Source organism: Ascaphus truei, chromosome 1 (assembly GCF_040206685.1).
Source record: "Ascaphus truei isolate aAscTru1 chromosome 1, aAscTru1.hap1, whole genome shotgun sequence".
Taxonomy (NCBI): Eukaryota; Metazoa; Chordata; class Amphibia; order Anura; family Ascaphidae; genus Ascaphus; species Ascaphus truei.
Genome location: NC_134483.1, coordinates 463,170,615 through 463,195,520, shown reverse-complemented (window position 1 = coordinate 463,195,520; position 24,906 = coordinate 463,170,615). Strand labels below are relative to the sequence as shown.

General features: G+C 42.7%; 1 protein-coding gene across 2 annotated transcripts in view; it reads right to left on the bottom strand.

The window, feature by feature from the left end:
- DLC1 (DLC1 Rho GTPase activating protein) overlaps window positions 1-24,906 on the bottom strand; it is a 459,196-nt gene that overhangs the window by 42,725 nt on the left and 391,565 nt on the right. Inside the window, exon 1 of one of the 2 annotated variants that reach the window (XM_075566000.1) lies at window positions 5,986-6,438. The exons of the other annotated variant lie outside the window; for it this stretch is intronic. Within the exon in view, the coding sequence (XP_075422115.1) occupies window positions 5,986-6,022 (37 nt within the window). The 5' untranslated portion in view covers window positions 6,023-6,438. Of the gene's footprint in view, window positions 1-5,985; window positions 6,439-24,906 lie in introns of those variants that run through there. 2 annotated transcript variants of the gene reach the window in all.

Here is a 24,906-nt window from a genome sequence, read left to right as displayed (position 1 = left end):
CAGTGCTTCCACTGCAGCTAAGGATTCTGGGAAAAGACATGCAAATGAGCATGCAGTGTCACCTTTGGCTTCATTCACAGCCAAAGAAGAGTCTGTATTGGATTCCTCATGGGTCACTAATCTAGATTACTTCTTGGGGCGGTTACTGGGCCACATACAAGGTGCTTTCATTAGTATACAGATGGTGCACACTGCTCACAACAAACAGTGTTGGCTCAAGAGATAGTTTTGGACTGTGTCCTATAAGATGTGCAAGCAAGTTATCCGGGATATTGGTCTTTAAACTTGGCAAGACTAAAAATGTGGTCTGTGGTCTACTCTAGAGTCTAGACAAATCACTTGAAGGAAGACACTATATCTAGTCCATTTGGGCAAACTGTGATTGCCATGTATCAGTCATTAGCAGCTATTAATGAGCAATAATGGCTCCCAACCTAATATATCAACAGTTGAATATATACAATAGCACGTCAAAGCATTCATGTTAATATGGTGCCATCCCTAATGCTCTGGTTTGAAAGCCATATTCTTGACACTGTACCCTACCAATAAAGTGAAGCTTTTTGCACAGCGTCTCACCTGTCATTTCAATGCTGTATTATGCTTCGAGAAATCTGCACTTAACGTTTTATTTTTTTTATGGATAGAAATTCTACTTTTTAGGTATTTTTACACCGGATTAGAATAGGGTGGGGGGGTCACCATAGTTAAACCACGCTGTTTTCAACTCCGGACAAGCCCCAGTTTCTAAGTTACATAGCAGTGAAGTGACCAGATGTAAATTTACCTCTAGGGGAAACAAAATGGCTGCCAAATCTCAGCACTAAAGGAAATTGCAACATCACTGGTTGCAGCTTCTTACGGGATGGCCATTTAAAAACGATAAAAGTAATACACGAAACTTCACCTGTAATTATCTCTCTAAGCGGAGGGTCCCCGCTCCCAAAAATAGCTCAGTTACCCTCTGAAGCAGAAACCCAGTTCCAAACCTGTAAAAATAATTACAATATACTTCTCTTTTTAAAATAAAAGTAAAATCTCTAATGATAAATTAAAAAAAAAATAGTAATAATATTAGTAATAATAAGCGGTACATCGTAATTAGAATTTGCTTTCCCTTTTTTTTTTAATATAAAAGCTAAGTTAACAACGCAGCCTTAAAATGTTAAATATATGCCTCTTCAGTTAGGCAAAGCTATATATATTTTTAGATCATAAGCTCCACCGGGGGGGTGGGGGGGAGGCAGGGACCTCCTTCATCTTTTCTGTGCATCATAACATACGCGCACTCATTTGTAATACAATGTTATTGCCTTCCCCCCCACATTGTACTGCGCTGCAGATAAGGTGGCGCCATTCCAATATATATATATATATATATATATATATATATATATATATATATTTGTTAACAAGATTAGCAAACAAAAACTATGTGCTTTTAATCGCCTAGTAAAGAACAAAGCTATTCCTTGCAGGTACATTTTTTTTTATTTTAGAAAAGGTGGATCATCCGATCTGGCAATAATCTTTCATATTATACAACTACAGGAAGAGGAAACATCTGAAGTTATTTTTATGTTTAGAATGCATTTCGCCATATACATTGCACGTCAGGGTGGGTCCAGCATTGTCTGGAGCCTCTAGGAGTCCAAAGGCCTTGCCTCATTTCCTCCTTCCTGTCACTAGGCAGGACAGTTGAGCATGAGAACGTTTGTTTACCTCTTTTGGCCATCCTGTTTATTGCAGTATCCTCTTTTTTTTGTTTTGTTTTTTAAAGAGAAACAGCCAAAACAGAACACACTTACAAAAAGTTAAAATACTGTGAGCCAATCAAAAACATACTTTGTTGAACCTTTCAGTGGTTTGAGGTGTGCACTGGAAACTCTCATTACAATATATTGTGTATATCAGGGTTAGGCAACTCCAGTTCTCAAGGGCCATCAACAGGTCAGGTTTTCAGGCTATCCCTGCTTCAGCACAGGTAGCTCAGTCAGAGACTGACAGCCACCTGTGCTGAAGCAGGGATATCCTGAAAACATGACCTGTTGGTTGGTGGCCCTTGAGGACTTGAGTTGCCTCATCCCCTCCCAATGTACATGGTATAATTCTTAGGACAATATCACACGGATTGCAATAAATATTTGTACGCGGGAAAGCTCAGAAGCAGTGATATCTGCACATAAAAACCCCCCATTCTTCAAAATCTATAAAATTACCTGAATTAAACTCACTTTTCCAGTAACCCCAGTGAGTAGACTCAGTCTGCAATATTTATTTGCAGCAGCAACTCCTTCCCCCCAAACCGGTTTTGTTTTGCCTTATTAGAACCAAGAGGTCTTGCAGAGCTCAACCATGATGCTCCCAGCTCTGACGAACCCTGTCCCTGGTGTAACGGACTTCCATACAAATATGGGTGCAGAAATATGCACGTGGAATCGTTTAAAATTATTAAACATAGTTGAATAGTCATACGATGCGTTATGAGCACATCTGCTTATCATTCTCCACCCATTCCTCATGGAGTTAGATCTGTCATTGACTTCTTTGGGAAAAGCAGGCCGGGTGACATGAAAGACACTGCTGCCATCTGCTACAACGTGAACGCAGACCTCATGGCAGAACAAAGTTGGTAAATTAAAGACATCACCTAACACCAATTAGTTACGCTGTGGACCAGCAATAGCCTGTGGGCCAGATGGATGCAGAATTTTATATAACATTTCTGTACTGCTGACAGATTTATGCTCCCAAAGTTGTTCGGCAATCTGTTCTGCTATTATTTTTCTCCTGGTTCAGCAGAAGACGACCTTAAAATGAATGTTGCCATTTCCTGCACAATCTCTGCTCCTGAAAATATATTCAGTGAATACATTACTGCAGCAAAAATACCAGCAATGTTAATTTACTCTCTCAGAACACGAACAGTGTACACAACTGTTTATACAGGAAGAAAATATCCCCTCCAAAAGCGTGTGGTCTATTTTTGAATGTCCAAGGAGAGTAAATAACTTTTCCAAGATTAGAGACCAATAACTTGAGGCCCACATCCAAGGACAAGGTCTTCACTACAAGGCCAGTTCTCCCAGGGATCCAATTATGCCCCACAAACACATCTACAACCTACAGCAAAGGGACCTGCATTTCAAAGGCTGCAAAACCGTATACGCACTGAAATGCTGCTCTCCTTACTACTGGTAACATGTACCAGGACATGTTGATGCTAGTAAGACTATAAACATGCAAAATATCCTATTGCCTTTTCCTTGCCGCCTTAGAAATATATAACACTTAGGAAAATTAGTTACAGGAGATGCAAGATTTTCCTGTAGCTACTGTATTTGTCTGGTACAGATCAAACATCAAAATAAATTAATCTAAATCAATGCCTTCTTTGGCATGACTGAAATGCTAGATACCATGTAGCCATTAGTTCAACGTTCTAAGAAGTCATATTGGTCCTGAACAAGCGCAGATTTTTCACAGGCTGCGATACTGATTTTCAACCAGGGTACCCCTGCACCCCTCACGGGTTCCACTGCCGCCAGGAAGGGGGGGAGGGGAGAGGGGTAGATATGGGGCAACTCTCCCAAGTCCATCGGCACTCCACGCAGCAGTGACCCAGCGGGTCCCGAGCTCAGCAGCAGCCAGGTCACAGCTATCCTTCCTCCGGTCGGCACCATAAGTTGCGTCCAACTTCCGGGCCACAGGAGGAGGGAGCTGTAGACCGGCGCAGCACCGCAGGCCTCCTCGCCCCAACATAAGGAAGTGTAAGGAGGGAGAGAGAGGGGGGAAGTGTAAGGCCGCAATTATAGCGCGCGCAACAGAGCGCACGGCGTCCGCACACGCCTGTCACTCGAGCGATTTGTGCACATAGGGTTTGCATGACAGGGAGGCGGGGCCGTGATGTCATCAGGCTGGTGGTTCACCCTCATTTGCTGATCCGCTCACGTGACGCGGCCGTCGCCTGAAAAAACGAAACAATTTGTCGTCTTTTCAAAAATCTGCCTCGCGGTCGCACTATGAGCAGCCTCATAGCAGTCCTACATTTTGTTTGCGATGTGCGCACCGTCTCGCCCACTATAAATCGCAGCCTAAGGAGGGGAAAGCGCATAATAGGGTAAGGACGTAAGGAGAGATGGGTTGGGTTTCCCCAGAATTTCACAACCTAATTCTAGGGTTCCTAATAAAAAAAAAAAAGTTGAAAACCACTGCACTAGAGCCTTCACAACCTCACTGATCTAATCGTCACGTGTTATGTAGAAGGGGCACGTGACATTAACGTCTTCTACACCAGAATTGAATCCCTGAATAATTTTTATGTCATTCCATTCAACAGTATCAGGGGAAAACTCCATTCTAGTTCATGCTATTCTTGAATAATTTAGCACCAGCAGTTCCATATGTTTTACTCGCATTGAATGAAGGCAAATAAGCATGGCAATCTGACAACACAAGGAGAATTTGTTTTCTGTTTGTGCATGATATATATGGGTGTTTTTTTACTACCAGCAGGAGGTGTTGCTTTTAGGGAGGCATCAAAGGCCCAACGTATGACATCATGGGCACCACACACACAGTAGGAGGTCATTTGCTTTCTAAAAGCCAGCAGACTAATTACTGAGAACTTCAAAAGAAACTGCTGCTGCATCATTCTCTGAGTCTCTTTTAGAAACATATTGACTTATAAACTGGCCACAGAAAGTCCATTTAAACTGCTTAATATACCTATGCAATGCTTTTTTTTTTTTTTTTAAATCAGAAATAAAGTGTTTATTATACTGCATAATAATCAATGACTCTTCATAGCCATTGAGGGCATTACGTGTATATTTGTATTTACCTAGGTACAACAATGTACAATGTACAGAGCGCTCTAGGGGATTATTTGACAAAAATTGCAACAAAACACAATCAAATATAAAAGAAAATCTCTGTCCCAGCAACAAGATTTATCAGACCATGGTTTTATACTTTGGACATAATGTGTAAATAACAAATGAGTTATTCCCCAAATCTTGGCTTGCGACCAAATCAAGTAAATTTCAGTATAACAATAAAACTGTTCTAAGACAATTGCAATGTAGCAGGGGTGTTAACTTTGCCAGAGTAATGATAATTTTAAATAAAATAAATAAAGAGAGAAGTTTGGCAACCATGATGGTTAATACTGAGGTACGAAATAATTTTATAAAACAGTATACAGTAACCATGAAATGTTGCTTTGGGTGTATAAAACCAAGAGAGCACCTCTGAGGGTAACAAAATTAAATACCAGCACTTTCCTGTTTCGCATCCCCGCGGACATTTACTTTCTTATTTTGACTCGTACAGTTCCACTCAGACATTTTTTGTGTATAGTCCAAAGACTGTATAAACCCAACATGTGGAGTCAGACTATAAACTGCATAGGATAAAAAGGGAGGAGGAGGGGGGCAATGCGCCTTAATAATATCTGCGGAGAAGCCACGGGACAGGGACGTGTGAACAGCAGAATATGGAAGAGCCGGAGCCAGACTCCCCCTGACATCTATCTCACTCTGCAGCAGCTCTGCCCCCACTGCTGTGAACCCACCCTCTTCCACACCAAACACACAGGGGTACACACACACACACACACACACACACACACACACACACACACACACAGTAATCAGCCCCTTACTCACAGGACACAAAATAATTAAAAAAAACACCACAGAAGGTCCCTGTGCCCTGTTATAATCCGCAGCCCCGGCACACCTGAAGCAGAAAGCTCCCTGCAGGTTTCTTAATGAAGCGCTGCCCCTTCTCTAGCCCAGAGACCACACTCCGGATCCTCATTCCCACGCCGGGAAGCCCAATCCCACCACAGATCTACAAGGAGACTGGTGATGCGGCTGCACAGGGGCTAATTCAGATAAATACATCACGTTAGCATCTAAGTTCTGCACAAAACCCACCCCTCAGAAAAAAAAAACTGATAAGAGCAAAAGCTCATCTTACGTGTTAGGATCATTATCTCCAGCTTTTCTTTACACATATGTGGATCCAGTGCGGGAGCAAAAAAAAACAAAAAAAAGAAGTTATACACTATAAATCTCCTTTGGTTTTCTTCCTTAACGATGTGAAGGATCTTAGCACACAGGGACCAGTCATTGCAAAAAAAAAAAGCAGATCTTGTGGAGTTAGTTCCCCTAGATCCGGAGCATTACAACTTGCGGTATCCAAACCCCCTTAATTTTTTTTTTTTAAATAAACCGGTTACATCCAATGAGTCTTCCCTGATGAGATTGGTGCCATGATGCCTGTGCGCCGAGTTGCCTCTGTCCTTTGCACGGAGGGCAATGGAAGGTGAAGGATGGGGATAGTTAATAAGCAGCCTGATCGGCAGAAGTTCCAAGGATATAATAAGCCATCCAGCTGCAAGCCTCCCTCACACAGAGAGATCCCACAGCCAGGCACACCCCTCCCCTTCTCCTCTCCCCACTGGGACTCAATGACGCCTGCTAACCAGCGCCACCTACAGGACATGTATTATTTGCGTGCTATATGTACTGGCACATCTGTTTGTAATAGACTAAAGGGGCTTATTCTATGTGCAGCAACTTGGAGAGGGAGTAGGTGGTTATGATACCTTTCATTGGACCAACCAGTTGTTGATATGTTACAAGCTTTCAAACCTCTCGGGGTCCTTCATGGCAGAAATACAGAACGCATATGCAGTGTTTGTGAGAGGGATAATGCAGTGAAGCAGCTTTGTGTCGGTGAATCCTCAATAATAATACATTTTTCTTGCTGTATATTTATAGTGCTGACAGTGTATACCGCACTGTATGTAGAAATGTTGCAGGTACGAGTCCCTGCCCCGTAGAGCTTACATTCTATGTTTTTAACGGCTGCGGCACAGGGAGATAAAGTGACTTGCCCAAGGTCACAAGGAGCTGACATCAGGATTTGATCCAGGCTCCCCTGCTTCATACTGCTTTCTCAAGTGATTTTGTGGCAACAATATCACTTGAGAAAGACCACTAGGTCGAAACGTTGCTTGTTTTTGGCTTTAATAAATCAGAATTAGAAAATCTGTCGGTGCTCTGCGGTTTCTTCATTTTATATCTTCCAATGGAGCAACATGAGAGTTCTTCCTAGATTAAACTATGGCGTACAGAGATTGTCTAACCTCACCGGACTGGTCTTCTTCTCTCATCTTTGTCCATTAAAAGACTGGGTTTTGCGCTTGCTACGATTGTGTTTGTCTAATTGTTCCATTAAAAGACTCCACAAACTGCAACAAATCTGCACCTCTTCCAGACCAGCACATCTCCTCCAACTTTGACCATTACTGGTTTCACCTTTAACCTGGCCTTAGCTGCCAGAGAGGTCTGGGATGCTTGTCCTTGAGACAGCATAGACGTTTAAGGGGCAAACTGCACAAAAACCCAAAAGAAATAACGGCAACAGGTAGTTTAAACCAGAGGTGCTCAATTCCAGTCTTCAAGACCACCCAACAGGTCAAGTTTTCTGGATATCCCTGCTTCAGCACAGGTGGCTCAGTCTTCGACTGTAAATGATGTCCCTAAAAAATGAGTATTTCTTAACATTATTTTGTAAACTCCATTATCCCCTAGTAAGCAAAATGCTTTTACAATTTGTATATAATCCCCTTAGCTCATTAATAGTCGTCTACGGTAATGTTTTTATTTTCCTCATATTTATTGCTTGTAAAGTCATAATGATGACATCATTTGTCAAACAGCATAATTTGCTGATAAGCACGAATTCAGCGCGTGTGAAGAAAAAGAAAATAGGCTGGATTTTCACAAATAAAGAACATTGTTACTGTAGGAGGCTATCAAATATTCCTAAGAAAACCGATTACACGAATACATCGGTTGATATTATTCTACCTACTGTAGGACTTCCCCAGGAGGCAACGTTATCGCTGCTTATCTCACATGTTACACTTTTTATTTCCCTACCCCTTTGCAAGAGGTCAGCCTCTCATTTGCTATGCATTCCAAATGTAAGATGCCCTTATTTAAAAATATGTAAACCCCATCCAAATATCCTCAGCCAGTGGAGGGCTGTACACTTTTTCCCTTCATTGTTTATTTCCTATTAACAATTGGTCTACAATTTGCAGTGTATTTTGAAAACGCAAAGCAGTTAGATGTTTAATAATTTTCAACATCTCTAAGTGATAAGAACAGATCCATTGAAATATATCTGTTTTGTTTCCTACTCAACACAGTCATTCAACCTCCATTAATTCCAGATGTGATGTGACTGTGGTCATCCTATATTGGGGGCACTCACAGTTCTGGAGAAATGGATTTACATAGAAAGAGCATCTGCCTCATTTCAATATAGCCATTGGGCATTTCTCTGGCTCCTCACGATTAGGAACAGTGACCTAATTGGTCACAGTCACAGGTCTTGAGGGCAGTTTCCTGTCATTTTGAGGTCTTAAAAATGCTTTCATGTCCAGGGTCCATTTTTAATATCAAGGTTGACTACATGTTTAATAGGAGATTTGTCAATTGTCCATATTTGTCAGTGTAATTGCAAATGATTCTAATTATAATGGAATCTCCCATATTCTATTTCCATCACAATACTGAAATCAAAATGTACCACTTGTAATTGTAGGACATATGAAGCTATCTGTACAAAGCCCCATATAACATTCAGGTTTCCTTTTTTCCCCCACAAACCATTATTATCACTTGGATTACTTGCCGAGAACCAAATATTTAAACATCTCACAACACTCAAGAAATGTCTGTGTTAGAAGATTTGGCAAACTACACTGATTCAATGTCAAATTCTCTATTAATTCCTCTGGCCACACATTCCTTTGTATGATGTATGTGGATATTCTGATGACTGATGTATTGACCAACTTATATACCAAATAATGATAGACTTGTCCCACATTTAACCAGACATTTATGAATATGTTGGGAATGTTCCAATTCAAGCTAGTGGGGAACAGCAAACATCTTGAATTTAGAGAGGCATTTTGCAACATACAAATAACTATGCAGTAACTTCTATTCAAAGGAACCATTTAGTGCGCTGTTGTTATTATTTACAGCTGCACTAGTTTCTGGTTTAAGTTTATTTTAGTTTGTGCCTTAATTTTTTCTGGTTGGTCTTTCGGCCAGCCAATCAGGCATAAGGTTCAAAATAGATCTATTCGAAGGAACTAAATCTAATGCATAGTTAACCTGGTTAGCAGTGTGTTATCCTTCTTCCAAAGCCCATTAAATGCACATTTTTGACTAAATGTAGTAAAAAGTTAGTGTGGATAAGAGACATAGAGAAGTAAAGGTGAGAGGGAAACGTCAGACAAGGAAAGATAGATCGCCTGGTCAGCTCTCTGCAGACCAGTGTCTACAGGAAAAAAGTTTGCTCGCCCCCCGCCACTACTGCCAGTCTCAGACAGATGAAGTTTCACAATTGTTGATAAACCCAAGTGTGCCTGGTCTTGTTTGAAGGTTAGGGTTAATCAGAGAGCAGCAATGTTCAGTATGACTAAAGACTTCCAACCAGTCAAGGCTTAGAAAAATGTGTGGTACTGTCGTCTGACTTCAAAGGAGTCTACATTTATTTACAATTGTGGAGAAGCTATTTTGAGATATATAGATATACATATATAGTGCGATGGTGCTAGAGGACACAGGGTACCACTACTTTCTCATTTTAACCTAGAGAACCCAAACTTTTTCTATTGACAAACCTATGATCCCAGTTTCTATTTAAAGAAACATATTTTCCATTTAGGAAGCCTCTCCCTTTTTTCTAATATTGAATAGATCTTTTTATATACCGTGTGTGTATATATATATATATATATATATATATATATATATATATATATATATATATATATAAAAAGATCTATACAATAAGCACTGCCACCAGCTAAAACATCATGACCGGGGCTCCCCAAATAGTACAATTGCTGAACGTCACCATCCTGCTCTATGTTTTCTATACCGAGCTAGTTACTGTACAATGTCTTTCAATTGAATGGGTCAACGTGAGATTTTACACACGTACAGTACTGTACTGTAGTATTGAATGAGCTTTCAAGACCGGTCAAGTCTTATTCACTGATTTATTTGTAGTCGTACAGACATGAGTGAGATAATATATTTGAGATAATATATTTGATATAATATATTTGCCACAAAATGTATTTTTTCCAGTGGCGAGGAAGCACACACAATGCACAATTTAGACATTGCAATGGTCTTCTTTAAAACTTCTGTCCAACTTACTCCCCAAAATATTTTTTTTAGTACAAATATCAATACTTTTCCCTTTTTCATCCTCATACCATATTTTACTTTGCCGGTTGTGTAGGATCTTTAGGTTGTATGTAGATAGGAATAGTTTGGCTGTCTTTAACTAGGGCAGCATTTGATTTTCCAGTAAACATGGAAGTGATATTTTGGAAACCCCGAAACAAGTAACGTAAGTTTTACTTAGCCTGAGGGCGGAGACGCAGTGAAATGATGGAATATGAGGGGGCAGGGTGATTTAGTTTTCCAAGGATGAGCAAACAAGCACTTGCAGTACGCAGCTGCTCTGGGATCAAAACAGAACATATACTGTGGTTGCCTAGTGACCTTTAAGTGACCACTAATGTCTTCAAAGTTGGAAGACATGCCCCTTAATCTCTCCCCTGGAATAGGAGCTATTGTGTTGGTTGCAACATTTCAACACTTTTAAAAGGGTGAAAAGTGTTTTATGTGCAGCCCCACTTAAAAAAATAAAGCAGTTGCAATAAAGTGAAAACACCGGGCTGCTTACCATCACCCTCTCTACCATTTGTACATTTGATTCAGCTTCCCCCAATGGTAAATAGTGTTTTTACATTTAGATTGTTGTCCCAAAAGTCTAACAGCCCACATACCACTGAATATGCCACTGTTTATGACACAGGGCCATTAGGAGGTAGTACCTGACAGAGAAATAATTGTTGCAGCTATTCTAAGTGATTGGAGTGATCATGGTTATAAAGATGCAGTCCCTCCAGGGACTAACATTAACTGATGTTAAATGATTAAATCTGAGATAATTACTTTTTTACAAAAATGAGACACTTATAAATATATTTTATAAACTTTACAAAAAAGAGACACTTATAAATATATTTTATAAACTTTTTCCCTTCATTGTTTATTTCCTATTAACAATTGGTCTACAATTTGCAGTGTATTTTGAAAACGCAAAGCAGTTAGATGGAAGGGTTTGATTTTGGAGGGGTTTGATTTTTCTCTGTCTACTAAAGTGTAACTTTAGTGTGATATCACTGTGTACTGAATACAAGCCCTTTCTATGTTGCTCTTTCCCCTATACATATTGGACCTCTGTTATAGTTGAAATTTCTAGTCTGTTTTTTTTCAGACTGGAAAACAGCCAATGTGTGATTCTTTAGCAATTATTGGGGGACCAAAAAAAAGAAGAAAAAAACCCTTTCAATGTTCTAGTATTTGTATTGATCCCGGAGAAATGTAAATTCATTTTAGGTTGTGACATCTTTTAGGGCAGAAGTGGCAACTCCAGTCTTCAAGGGCCACCAACAGGTCCGGTTTTAAGGATAACCCTGCTTCAGCACAGCTGGCTCAGTCAATGAATGAGCCACTGATTGACTGAGTCATCTGTGCTGAAGCAGGGATATCTTTAAAACCTTAACTTTTGGTGGCCCTTGAAGACTGGAGTTGGCCACTTCTAGGAATCTAGAGGGAACATTAGAATCAAAAGCAGCCCCTCTTTTAGAGTACCGCATTGATAAGAGGGGGGGAAATGTAATTTCCAAAGAAAACAAACAGCTAAATCTTTGCTTCCAGTAGGATTACATAAATGAAGAGGGATTTCTAGAGATGAGCAATTTTGGGGGGAAGATTGAGAACCAGGGGAAAAAAATTGCCGAGTTCTCCCCACCCCCGCAAACAAAAAAAACATTTGGGAAAACGGCAGCAACTTTTGCAAATCGTTCGCCATGTATTAGAAGTGAATGTACACCGCAAATCCCAACACAGAAGCAAAGAGCATCAGGTCACATGGCCATTTATATAAGGCAATTTTAGCACAATTATGGCAAATGTTGCCACATTTTGTGACAACCAGGTGCTAATATAGCATTTCTCAAAAGTTTCATGCGTTCCAGGGCTGTGGGAACTTTCATGACAATTTTGCAAAACACCAGAAAATGAGGTTGAAAAGCCATTTTGCAAAGCAAATTTGAAAACATTCACTCAGTGCGACATATTTACACCTAGGCTGCGCTTTTAGGGCCGGCGCCGGAGACAGCGATGTCACGGCAAAACAAATGCATTGCCGCCGTCGCGTGAGCTTATAGTAAGCGCGGCGCGACGGAGCGACGGATTGGTCGCGACCGCTGGAAGTCATCTCTATTTCATTTTCCAGCGACCGTCGCCTGACCGTCGCGTCGCCGTCACTATAAGCGCGGCCCTACAAAGCAGTACAACAATCCCATTGTTATGGATAGGTAACAGTCCTCAAGGATATTATTCTGCATCAATATATATTATCCTGTCTGAATATAGATCTTTCAATGAAGATTGTAAAATATGGCAAAGGGCAATCTGCAAAAATAACAGCAGTTAAAGTTATCCCAATTATTTATTAGGTTAGGTTTGTTTTTTTAACTGGAAGTATCTTTGGAAAGGATGGTGGGGAGGGGTTCATAAGTATATTGTGATACTGTACTTCTGATCTGGCATAGTGTTCTCTACATCGGTGTGCCAACAGGAACTGCTGTTATTAAGGTTGTTCTGGGAATGGTTTCAGTCCTATGATTGATCTGTATTTATTTGGCTTCTGCCTTTGCCCTTCTTTTTTTCCCCACAAGGTACATTGTAAACACATGCACACATAATATTAAACATCAGTGACAAAGAGAAGATCAAAAGAATGCAATTTTGTTCATCTAAACACAATACGTGTTTATACTAAACGGTTAGATAAAATGCCAATGTTATCCCTGGCAAAGGCCGAGGCCCCGCTGCCTCAGTCAGCGCGCCCGCACTGCATGCAGGCGGCGCGCTGAGAGGCAATTGACCGCTACCCGACGTCTGTAAGGAGCGGGAGCTGGAGTGGGGGGGGGGGGGGTGGGGAGGGGCGTGGTTTGAGCGGAGGGTCCCTCGGTCCGTCCCCCCTCACACACACAACACACACACATTCATACACACACACACTTCCCCCAGCCTCCCTCCCGTAGCTCCTTCCCTGCTCCCCTCCTTTCCTCCTCATTGGCTCACTCGCGCACCACGTGACGCGTCAATGCTTCAGAACACCACCTTCTGGTAGCACTGGCCGGCTGACGCGTCACAGCACGTAGTGAGCCACGGAGGGAGGAGGCAGCGTGGACCAACAGATTGCAGGTAAGAGGCTGGTGGTGAACGCGGCCGCAGGCGTCGCCGACCGCAGCGGGTCCTCAGCCTAAGAGTCTCCATCACAGTGTTTCATATCAATACTGTATACAAACATACACAATCCCTGCAAGCTCCATCCCCAACACCCACCACCACATCATATATGTTTGTGTGAAAAGGAGTACTACTGGGTGTGCCCAAATGTATACAACAAAAGACAAAACTACCCAATGCTACATCCAATATGACAAAATATAAATATATAGCTAAATACTTATCTGTTTATCTTCTCATAAGTAAGGGCCATTTAGTTCAACTCCTTGGCCAATGCGTTATAAGCCTGCAGCTTCCTGGATTCCACAATGAAACTCAGATTAAGATGAAATTGTGAAAATAAAGATAATTTTGTGCGGCATATTTGTCGCACAAAGTAGGGTTAGGCCTGGGACATAGTGAGCACTTAGGTGCTACTGCTCGCTCTTGCTTGCTGCCGCTCGCTCTACCAGGAGCTTTTTGCTGTCCTGGCAGAGGAGACAGCAAGCGCGCTTGGGAGGCGGGTATCACTGTGTGTGTGTCACTTGGTAGCTGTCAGTGTGTTTGTGTGTGTCACTTTGAAGTAGTCTGTGTGTTTGTGTGTCACTGGGGAACCTGTGTGTGTGTGTGTGTGTGTGTGTGTGTATATTATATAATATTTAAAAAATTAAAAAAAAAGACATGTTGCGAGAATAAATTATTTATTAACATTGTGCAACTTTGATAAATATATTCACGCACGCGCACGCACACACACACACACACACACACACACACACACACACACACACACACACACACACACACACACACACACACACCCACACATGCACACACACACACACACACACACAGACACACATGCACACACACACACATGCACACACCCACACACACATACACACACACACATACATACACATACACACATGCACACAAACACACACACACATACATACACACACACACACATACACACACACGCAAACACACATCACACACACACACACCTCTGTGCTGCCTCTGTCTTGTCTGGTAGTTACAATGCCGGACCGGCTGCAGACCCATTGGATGGGAGCGGTCGCTTCCCCGAGTGGCAAATTTCAAATTAGCCTGTGTCGGGGAAGTTTCTCAGCCTCCGCACGCATCAGCGCGCATGCGGAGGGAGAGACTATAGCCACACTGATAACAGATGCAGGGGCTTTGTGCATCTGTTCAGTGCGGCTCAGCCTGGCTCAGCGATGCTGAGTTCACTATGTCCTGGGCCTTAGATGGCTAGCGAAGGTGGGAACAGTCTGGATATGTTTGCCCTGATGATAAAGTCCAACAAAAGAAGTAGAACTTGCACTCGCCAATCTTCTTTTTAACGTTTCTTTGCAGGATCTGCTGTCCGACGCTCTGATCTTGTGCCCTCACCACAACGCACTATATTTGTGGAACAATTTATAAGACTTGACCCGTGCGGAGCAAATCGATAAAAGCAAATTCGCTTCATTTTCCTTGTCCGTTTTAACACAAAAAATGACTTCGTTATACCTGTATTGTGTAAACTGGAAGAATACTTACAAAAAAAGAAAGTAAACGCCAAAAAAGGACAATTTAGATGAAGTGAGTTTACTGTTATCGATTTGCTTGCGTGCCGATCCAGTCTTGTAGATTGTTCCGATGATAAAAACACGATCATTCCTGAGAAGGACACAGATCCATCTTGCTGTACAGACAATTTCATGTGTTTTTTTCTTCACTAAAGCGTTTTTTTCTCCACTAAAGCATTCTGTGTCTCTGATCTAATGCAGCACGTGCTATATAAATAATGTACAGCGAATACAAACACTATTTGTGAGCTCATTCACGTCGCAAACCTGCCGTTCCCCATTATCTCTTAGCATAAAATGCTCCCACTGGCGCCATGGATTCTGGGTAGTGACATGCCAATGAGCACTCACAGTGTGTCAATTTTTTGCTTTTTGTCCATTTTAACATAGACCCCCTATAATAATGTGTAACGTATCGGAGGGAGCATGGTAGTGAGGAAGAACTTGGTGATGAAGAGCAGAGATGTGCAAAATTCATGGTAAAGTTGGCTGGCCAAGCAACATTTTGCAAAGCAGATTTGAAGACATTTGCACAACCGGGCCTATGTGACTCTTATACTGCCATTTTTGTATCGTTTTGCACATTTTTGAGCAACGGTCAACGTTTCAGTGAAAACATGAAATAAGAGAAGAAGTTTACAAAACAGATTTGAAGATCTTTGTGCATCTCTAATAAAGAGACACTAACAATGAGTCATGGAAACGCCTACATATCATCTCTAATATATCAGCGATTTAAATACATGGACTAATTTCAATACAGACCAAAAAGTGTGTGGCCTGCCAAAGGCTACTAGTGACATTTCTGAGCACAGCATATTATTTGTATACTTGTGAGGTACCCCCGCTACAGCTATTATTAAATGTGAATAGAGGAAGTGGTGCTGCAAGGGGCAAGTAAAGTGATGTACTAAAAGACGAACAGAACCCCTGTAGATAGCACTCTTTTCCGGTGTGAGATGATGAATGAATTAAAATTACTTTATTTATTGAACAACTTTGTTAAAACAATGGGGTTTAAAACAATTATTAAATAGTACCAAGTTTTGCCAACTCTTGGAATTAGTGGTTCCAGAGGAGTGTGTAAAGGATGTTAATATCCAGTGTTAGGATACTCACTGGCCCTAGTGTCCCTCATGTAGAGTGATTGGCTAGAGATTGATATGGTGGTAGGAACGGTGATTGGGACCATATATGTAGTGCCACAGTAATTGAATACTAATAGGTACGCTAACACAATAAACCTTTACTTTGCTGCTATATACTGCATCCAGCAGTGTAGTGTTGATTTGTGAATTGCAAATCTAGGTTGTTGTGCACCCAATGGTGTCCACTTACACCAACAGTATATAGCAGCAAAGTAAAGGTTTATTGTGTTAGCGTACCTATTAGTAGAAAAGAGTGCTATCTACAGGGGTTCTGTTCGTCTTTTAGTACATCACAGCATATTATTACAACTGACAATTTCCCCCCATACTGTATCATGAACATCGTTAATCTCTCGTCATACTTTGCTCACAGCTTTACCAACAATCTTATCCCAACAAATTGCTTCATTGCCGTGGCTATCGTTGTTTTGGTGCTATGCCAATTTATACTACTATATACGCATGCCAACATAAACTGTGTCGCAATGTGTGTCTTTATACATTGATGCCTCTATAACATCTCATTGTCCAATATCCATGCAGCCTGATAGACAATGAAATGGTTGTAAAGCAAATCAACTAGTTGCAGGCATTTCAACAGAGAATGGAAGACTCTTGTGTGTTTACCTGAAAGAGAAGTGGAGCAAGAGACACATTTGTAGCTTCATGCACAACCCAAAAAGGTCACAACCACACTAAAACTACAGATTCAGGCAATACTTAATTAAGTCAATGAAAAATACCATTTATCGTAGAAAAAACAAGAATGTAATTAAATCACCCAGACAGATTAGGGTCTAGGGTAGATGAGCTGCTCTGTCTCCAGTAAGTCTTTGAATAAACATCATATAGCTAACTGTAAAGGTCATGAAAACTTGAAGGATCAAAAGGTTTAATTGGGAGATAATCTATTGTGCAAATATAGATTCCAGCTTAGCAACCAGTTTCCAGGTTCAAAGCATTGTGTTTTAATTTGTTTTTACTAAATATGTTGCTTCAAATGACTTGAGAGCAGCAATATATATTTTTACTGTACCATAATACTTTGTTAACATTTCTCATGGGGGCCTCTTTGCAGGGCAGTGCAAAGTAATGTGTATCAATGTGTTTCCTGGACCTCTTATCACATGACATCAGCGTTAAAACAAAATGGAGTATACTTGCTGACTTTGGGAAACTATAACAGTATAGATGGGCTATTACTTAACCCCGGAGTAGTTTGCATACCTAAAATCATTGCAGCTGGTTGCACCACTACTGTTTATTTATATATTTCACCCCAATATATCCATTTTTTTACCTATTGAGGATTCATGGGGTAAATGGACGAAGTATATTTTAGCTTTAATTCAGTGTTACACTTACTTGGAAAATATACCAACTGTTGTAAGACTTATTAAATGCATAGAAATGTTAGCATGGTCATTTACATTGTGTAGTTTATTGTGAGATATTTATTAGACTTACATATTAGAATTTCCAAAATGTGGGGCTTGAGTTTGACCCTAACCACACTCATGACATCAGCTAGAATACGTGGCCAAAACTAGTCTGTACTGTTCCTTTACTTGATATAATTGTTGGCAGATTTGTCTGGGTAGAAACCATGCACATTCACCTTAAAACACATGTATTCAAATCATACATATACTAGAGATAAGAAATGTGCTTTAGAAGGAAGTCAGATGCTCAGAGGGCTTAAGCTGTTGTAACACTGGCTTAGCTTTAAAGAATCACAGCAGGATCTTTTTTTATGAGGTTCATATGTTAAATTCAAACATTGAGGATGATGAAAGCAACAATTACCAGTTCATAAAAAAAAGACTGCATTTAACAATAAATTGTTTCACAAAATTTACATTTATAATGGCGATGAGCTGCCTGAAATGACACTCGTTAGTGCTAATAGCTAGTTTGATTGTCTACGCTAAGTAGGCAGCAAGTAAACCCATCCAAACTAAGGCATTCATCTATTATAGTTCCATGATGACTGCAGTTTAACACAAATAAATAACTGGTGAACTTAATATTAATCTAAGCGTATGATCACAGACATTTGAATCCGCTCTATACTGTATCTACATTATGTTGCTGAGTGGCTCTGCACCTTTAATAATTTTAGTTATTAACATTTAGGTTTCTAAAATCTGAGATTTTAAAACACAATATATAATTTTTAGAGATATTCATGCTGCCAATATTCTGAAATCCACTGCCTGCCAGTGACTAAAGCATTGTTGTGTATCTTTTTATGATAGTTTGACACACTTTTATCTTTCAGCTTCTAAATAAATAGGCATGGCATAATATATATAGTCAAAGAGCACACAACGGCTATTTGGAAACATATGTGAAATGGGCCGTTCAGTGGTGATTGTGAAATATCAAACATAGAAAACAACCATCATGAGTGTCAGCCTCAATAATTCTAAAGTAACTGATACACGCAGCCTGCGTTAGCACTTTATTGGCAGTAATCCACTGAGGCAGATGTATACATGCTAATAAAGTGATTTATGGCCAAACCAGCCTTAAATGAGAGCAGCATAAAGAATGCTCAAGGTAAAATGTCAAATCAAACATGAGTTACCTCTTCAAAGGATCAGCAGGAAAGATGATTTCAGGCGACTACATCACCATTCCACAAAGGAAGTAAGTGACCCACTGAGAATCTGGGAGTGAATTGTAAAATGATTTGAAAGGTAAGAACTTGGTTGTCAGATAGACACTTTAGCAGTAAGATTGTAATCGGCGCGTGCTTTGAGCAGTAGAGGGACACACAATCAATTTTGAGGTGAATGTTGGTGACATTACAGAAGGGTCTGTGTATATCCTCTTGCAGATAACAACTGGGCCTATCATTGTGTGTGCAGTGGAAAGGAGAGGAAAGATCAACGTAAGGCTACGGCCCCAGTGCTCCCTGCTGCATGCGCGCCTGGCGGCGCGTGCACAGGCTACAGCCACGATCTGTGGTCTGTAGGGAGCTCTAGGGGAGCGCGGGGGCATGGCCATGGCATGGGGGGGGCAGCCATGGCGGGGCATATCTGCCCTTCCATTGGCCACCCGTAGAGCATGTGACCATGGCACGGGAAGACAACATTCTTGTCTTCCCTGCCCCATAGAGGGCTGCGTTGTGTGGTGTGTGGCGCTCACGCCGCAGCACACGCCGCAGCAGCAACTGGGGACTTGGTCTAAGGTGGAAGAATGCTTCAACGTATGGTATTTATAAATTAGTGGCAAGTTACAAATAATGTATCTGATACATAGAAACACATGATGCACTATTAGTGAAGACAAATGTTTGTAAATTATTCCAATGCCGTTACTATTTGTAAATAAAATAATTAAGTATTATTTAATAGGAAGTAACTACAGCATGAGATATCTTAGTATTAAATGATATCAGTTTGGGTGAAAGTTCTCCTGTGCTTGTTTTTAGTTCTTGCTTCTGTCAGCTTTTCTAAACTACAAGGCTAAATCAACAACACAATCACCAGCATCTATTAATCATTAATTCACCCATTTTTTCAGGTTTTACTCTTCCCACCTGAACAATATTTGGGTCAAATGGGCAAGTTGCCTAATGTATTATGGACTGTCATATTGGAAGAGACTCATTCATATCTCAAATATAATTCTATAAATATATGCATATCACACGTTTATTCCCATAGAACATGTCCTATTTTTCTAACGTCAAAGTAAAGATTGCCCCAATATGTGATAGTTTTCTCTCACTAGTAAACAATTTTAGAAACTTGCCTAGCTGTTAAAATGAGACAACATAATTTATTATAATATTGAAACAAATTATGTTAAGTATTATGACAGTGTATTTTTAATAATTGTCTTGCCTATTGCATACAGTAATGTTAAGCCGGATTTGGCACAAACTCTTGCATCCCACCTCAAGAGGAATATATTTGAATACATCATTTTTGAAGCAGCAGTCAACATATATATAATTGCAGATACCTTCTAACAACTGAAACTGCATCACCAATTGAAGGTAAACCGGAGCACCAAGTGAACGCTGGTTCAGCACAGCATTTCGGCGTTCTGATACATGTCAGGATTCAGTGTTTTGCAACAATAATTAGTTCCAGCTCTGATAAGACTGCTACGGTCTCCCTGCTGTACCCCCATCTGAAATTTGATCTGAGGTAGTCCCAAATAGGGCCACAACAGCCACCAGCTTTCAGATCATCTGGGGTGCCCCTAAAGAGGATCAATAAAGACAAGACACACACTTTGGAGCAACAATTACTATTTTGCTACAACTATCATTCACCTCTTGGAATCCAGCAACTATTATTTATTTTATTTATTTATGTATAAAATGTTTTACCAGGAAGTAACACATTGAGAGTTACCTCTTGGAACACGGCAGCTAGCCACGGGGACCAGGTGGGGGAAGGAACACCCCACGCTACCACCTCCCGCCCCGTGGGCAGGAGGGGGACACACCTCGCGAGCAGGAGGAGCAGCAACACACACACGCATTATTTATCCATGCAGGTTTGAAGTCCTGGCAGCTCCATCCTGCATCATGACTGGGTCAGTACATGTGGATATGAAATCCCAGGCAACGCCGGGTATATAAGCTAGTATATATATATATATACATATATATATATATATTATATATATGTAGCCATGTGTAAAAATGGTGTACATCTCTTTCTCATGCTGGCAGTAAGCCTGGTAAGTATGCAGGGTTGCCAGCAACAATCATGGAGATTTGCCCTCAAGCCCTGGTGAGGTGTCATATGTAGCAAAGGAAGTGACGATAAAAGGAACAAAGGGCACAACGGATTTAGAATATACAAACTCATTTATTGAGCCAACACAACGTTTCGACCGTACTGGTCTTTATCAAGTGACATAGTGGCATAAACATAATCCCTTCAAACAACATATAAATAGTGCTCCAAACCCCATAATGCAACATGTTCAATCAGTGATGATGGTGTTCATGTGCTGAACCAGTCCACCCTTCCAATGAAATGTCTGTATTCTTAATAAGCTTATCTCTATCAGGTGTTTTGAGACACTCCTGTGTGTCATGGGATCTTTTGCATTCTCCCCACTTCCTGGTTAATCGGCGGCTTCCATCTTTAATCATCTATCCAGGACTGATCACAGGCTTTCGTTCAAACATTGGAGCACCGGTAACTGTATCTATTTTGTTTACAATTTAAGGAGTGCAGCATTTTCCCTATCTGCAAAGGAAGTGACAAAATGCTTTGTGTCCACTGTTAGTGACACAAAGGTGTGTCTGTTTCTGGAGTCTATATAAGACACAGAACTGCCAAAAGTTAGGAGTTCTAGTTCTGTAGGAGTTCAGTCTAAGTTCTAGTGGTGTTAACAAGGAGTGTCTGCAGCAGTTCAAGGCTGTCAGAGTCAAGTGCCAGCTAACTACACACTGTGACCAGGGACCTGGCACAGATGGTGATCTCCCATAGGGGAGAGGTGGACCAACTCTATTAAGAGAGGAGGAACCTTCGGAAGGGGGGGGGGGTACCTAAACAAAGATGAGCGGCTAAGCACGACCGCGATGAGGGGCAGTCTGCCTATGGAGATGCCATTAAAGATGCCCTGGTTCAAAAGATCCCTTCTGTGTGAGAGTGAAGTTATTCCACAGAAGGATGCACCTGAGAGGAGTTCCCCATCAGATACTTCCCCTGCTGCTGCAGAGATCCTGATGGGGTGGAGGCGCTGTAACCGAATGTGAGTAGGACTCCGAGCACACTACCTCAGACGCCTGTCATGGTGATATTCCCCATACCAACCAAGCGGGAGACTCAGGAGTCCTGTTGCCAGCAGGTGCACCACACATCACACAGACATGTAATGGGGGCCAGTAGACCACAGGGGCCAATGCGAGATTGGGGGGGGTCCATAGAACCGTTACATTTTTGGAGGCACTGCTGAGAGCTGTATCAACAGGACAGGCTTTTGCTGGGCACACTAGGAAACAGGGAGAGTGTATGCTGCCAGTCAGTGCTGTGGATGGGGATGGAGCCTAGGGGTAGTCAGAGTATGGTAATATACTTGTCTAGGACAACCTAGGATCCTGAGAGGAGTAAGTGGATCTGGAGACAGGGCTATAGCTGTTCTAGTCACCTTGAGGCACCTAGTTGTGGGATGCCATGCTCATGGGAATAGCCTGGTTAACGTGGGTCAGGAATTCCAGAGAGGATCTGCACTAGAGGTAGCCAACAGTAGGTAGACACCCCAGTACTGCATGGGAGAAGCCAGAGTACTCTAGCCAGGACACTTACCGCAGAGCACATACTGGAGGAAGGTGGACACAGCATACACAGAGAGAGTGAGCCTAGCCTGAGGTAGTGCAACAGGAGTCATACGTACATTAGATACATGTAGGTGGTGCACCATGGCATTCTTTATTGCATCGAAATGGCAGCTGCCCCGCAGAGAGGAGCACCATGTGTGATAATAGAAATTTCAAAGTAAAGATGGCGATCGCAAGAGGTGAAGTTCCACGCGGTGCGGAGAATCAAAGATGTCGTCCAGCGCCAGACAGAGAGAGCGCACGTGGCGTGTATACCACAGAGGAGCGAGTTGCAGAAGGGACTTTTGCAAGTATGTTATGGAGTGGCGCAAAGGCTGTGGCCGCGCCGTTTTTGTCCTGCCTAGGATCCCGGGGTGCTACCCTGGAGGACAGTGTGGAGGACATTGTTGTAATGTGTGGAGTGGATGGAGAGCCTGATTACCAGACGGTGATCCCAAGACAAAAATCTACCTCAGTTGCTATAGTGAATGGCCGTGTAAACCAAGATGGCGGTTCCCGCTCCATGGGAGACTGCGTGGGCCGAGTGCAGAGAATTCTGCAAATGCAAAGATTGCAAGAAGTTGGCGGCCGGGATTGGCGCCAAGTAAAGAACCCCACCCTGCTGGGGGTAGTGGCGCGAAAGCTGTGGCCGCGCCCTCCTGGACTGTAACAGGCTCAGAGCCAGTGCTGGGTCACCCAGTGAATCTATTGGACCCTCCCCTAATATCCACCAGGGGGAGGGGTCTCTACCCTTGTCAAATGAGAATGGAGCTAGCTGAGGGAGGAGTTAAAGGAACAACCCCTGCCCTTCAGTTGCGAGGAGCTGGTGAACAGGCAAGACCACAGTGCAAAGTGTCCCCTGTAACCAGTACTACAGAGAAAGAGAAAGACATGGACATTTCAGCTCACCCCTACTCATTGCCAGGAGGCTTCCTGGTGATAAAGGCGGGTGATGCCGAGACCATACGATGCCTGTGCATGCAGTGTCGATTGCCAGGTGGAGAAGCCAGTACCATGGCAAGGTGTCCCCAATGTGGCATCTATTATCTGTGGGCTGTGCCGCCCTTTGTGCCGGGGTATACCGCGGAGGCAGGCGGAGAAACAGCCAAGCTGACGGCTGAAGCCTCACCCCAAGTGAAGATAGAGGAAGCTGATCCCGCAGGATGGGGATCGCTCTTGATGATCGCGACTGAGCCTAAAGGAACAGGGGCCTGCAACCGCAGTGAGAACCTGGAACCTCGCTGTCGGTCCCCTGCGGGAGTGCCACTACCTGAGTCGGAGTCTGCATCTTCGGATGAAGAGCAAGCCAGCCCGACATCAGTGGTGATGCGTCTACCGGCGGACCACTACAGCAGCGCTGTAAAAGAACCAGGCCTTACCTGTGAAGCAGTGGAGCTGAGTCTCAAGGTGCCGAGATCACCTGTGCGGAGACAACAGGAGCGGAGGAGTCCCACGGCCCTGGTGACTCCCAACGCGGGAGGTGGAGATGACACCATCCCGAGCCAAAGGAGCAGTGAGACACACCCTTACCCTCCACAGGCACCGATGGCGACGGCGAAGGAAGGCCCAGCCAAGGCCCAAGAGGAGCGGCAAGAAGAACCTTCACTTCCAGTGGCGGATGTCATTGTGGAGGAAGAGGTTCTGGTGGGGAGCCCAACCCAAGATGGCGGTGGTGAGTCCCGCGAGATTGATGACTTCACGTCCGGCGGACACATGGCGGAACCAGATGGAAGATGGCCGTGCCCTCACGACCGCCGTGCTGTACTCGATCGGCTGGAGCAGCAAAGGGCAAGAGCTGGCAGGCTATGCAGAAGCCTGGAAATCAAGAGACTGGTGAGCCTGAACCACAACCTGCTGGTACCGGCCGTGGTATAGTGAAGCTTCGGGTCGCTGTACCGCACCGGCTGATAGCCCTCCCCTATGCTTTGCCCCTGGCCACTGCCCAATGCCCTGTCCCTGTCACCTCGTCATCTGGGTCCCAGTCGAGCCACGGGTTGTCTCGGGAATCACGGGACACATCCGATGAACAGACTGGGTCGAATTTGGACTGGGGGGATTGCTTCACATCCGATGAGGGATCGGGGAGAGAAATGTTTTTGCGCAAAATGTCTTCATGTACTAGCGATGGTAATAGTGCTGTTAATGTAAGGTGTAGGCCTAAGCGCCTTGGATCCAACTCTAGGTCCACAGGGACATCCGGAATTTCTTCAGGGGGAGAACCGGAGGAAAGTGAGCCTAAGGTAGCAGTCACAAAGCGGGTACAAGAGAAGGAGACCAGATGGTGGGCGCCCATTTTTGAAGGGTATGAGGCCTGGTTGGACCGTACATGGTTCATACTAAACAGGGATGGCATAGTGGACCACTGGTGGGACATAGGTGAGTTCTCTGAAGAGGAGCGCTTTGAGGAGCTCCGAAAACGGTGGTACGATATCCAAAAGGGGTTAGTT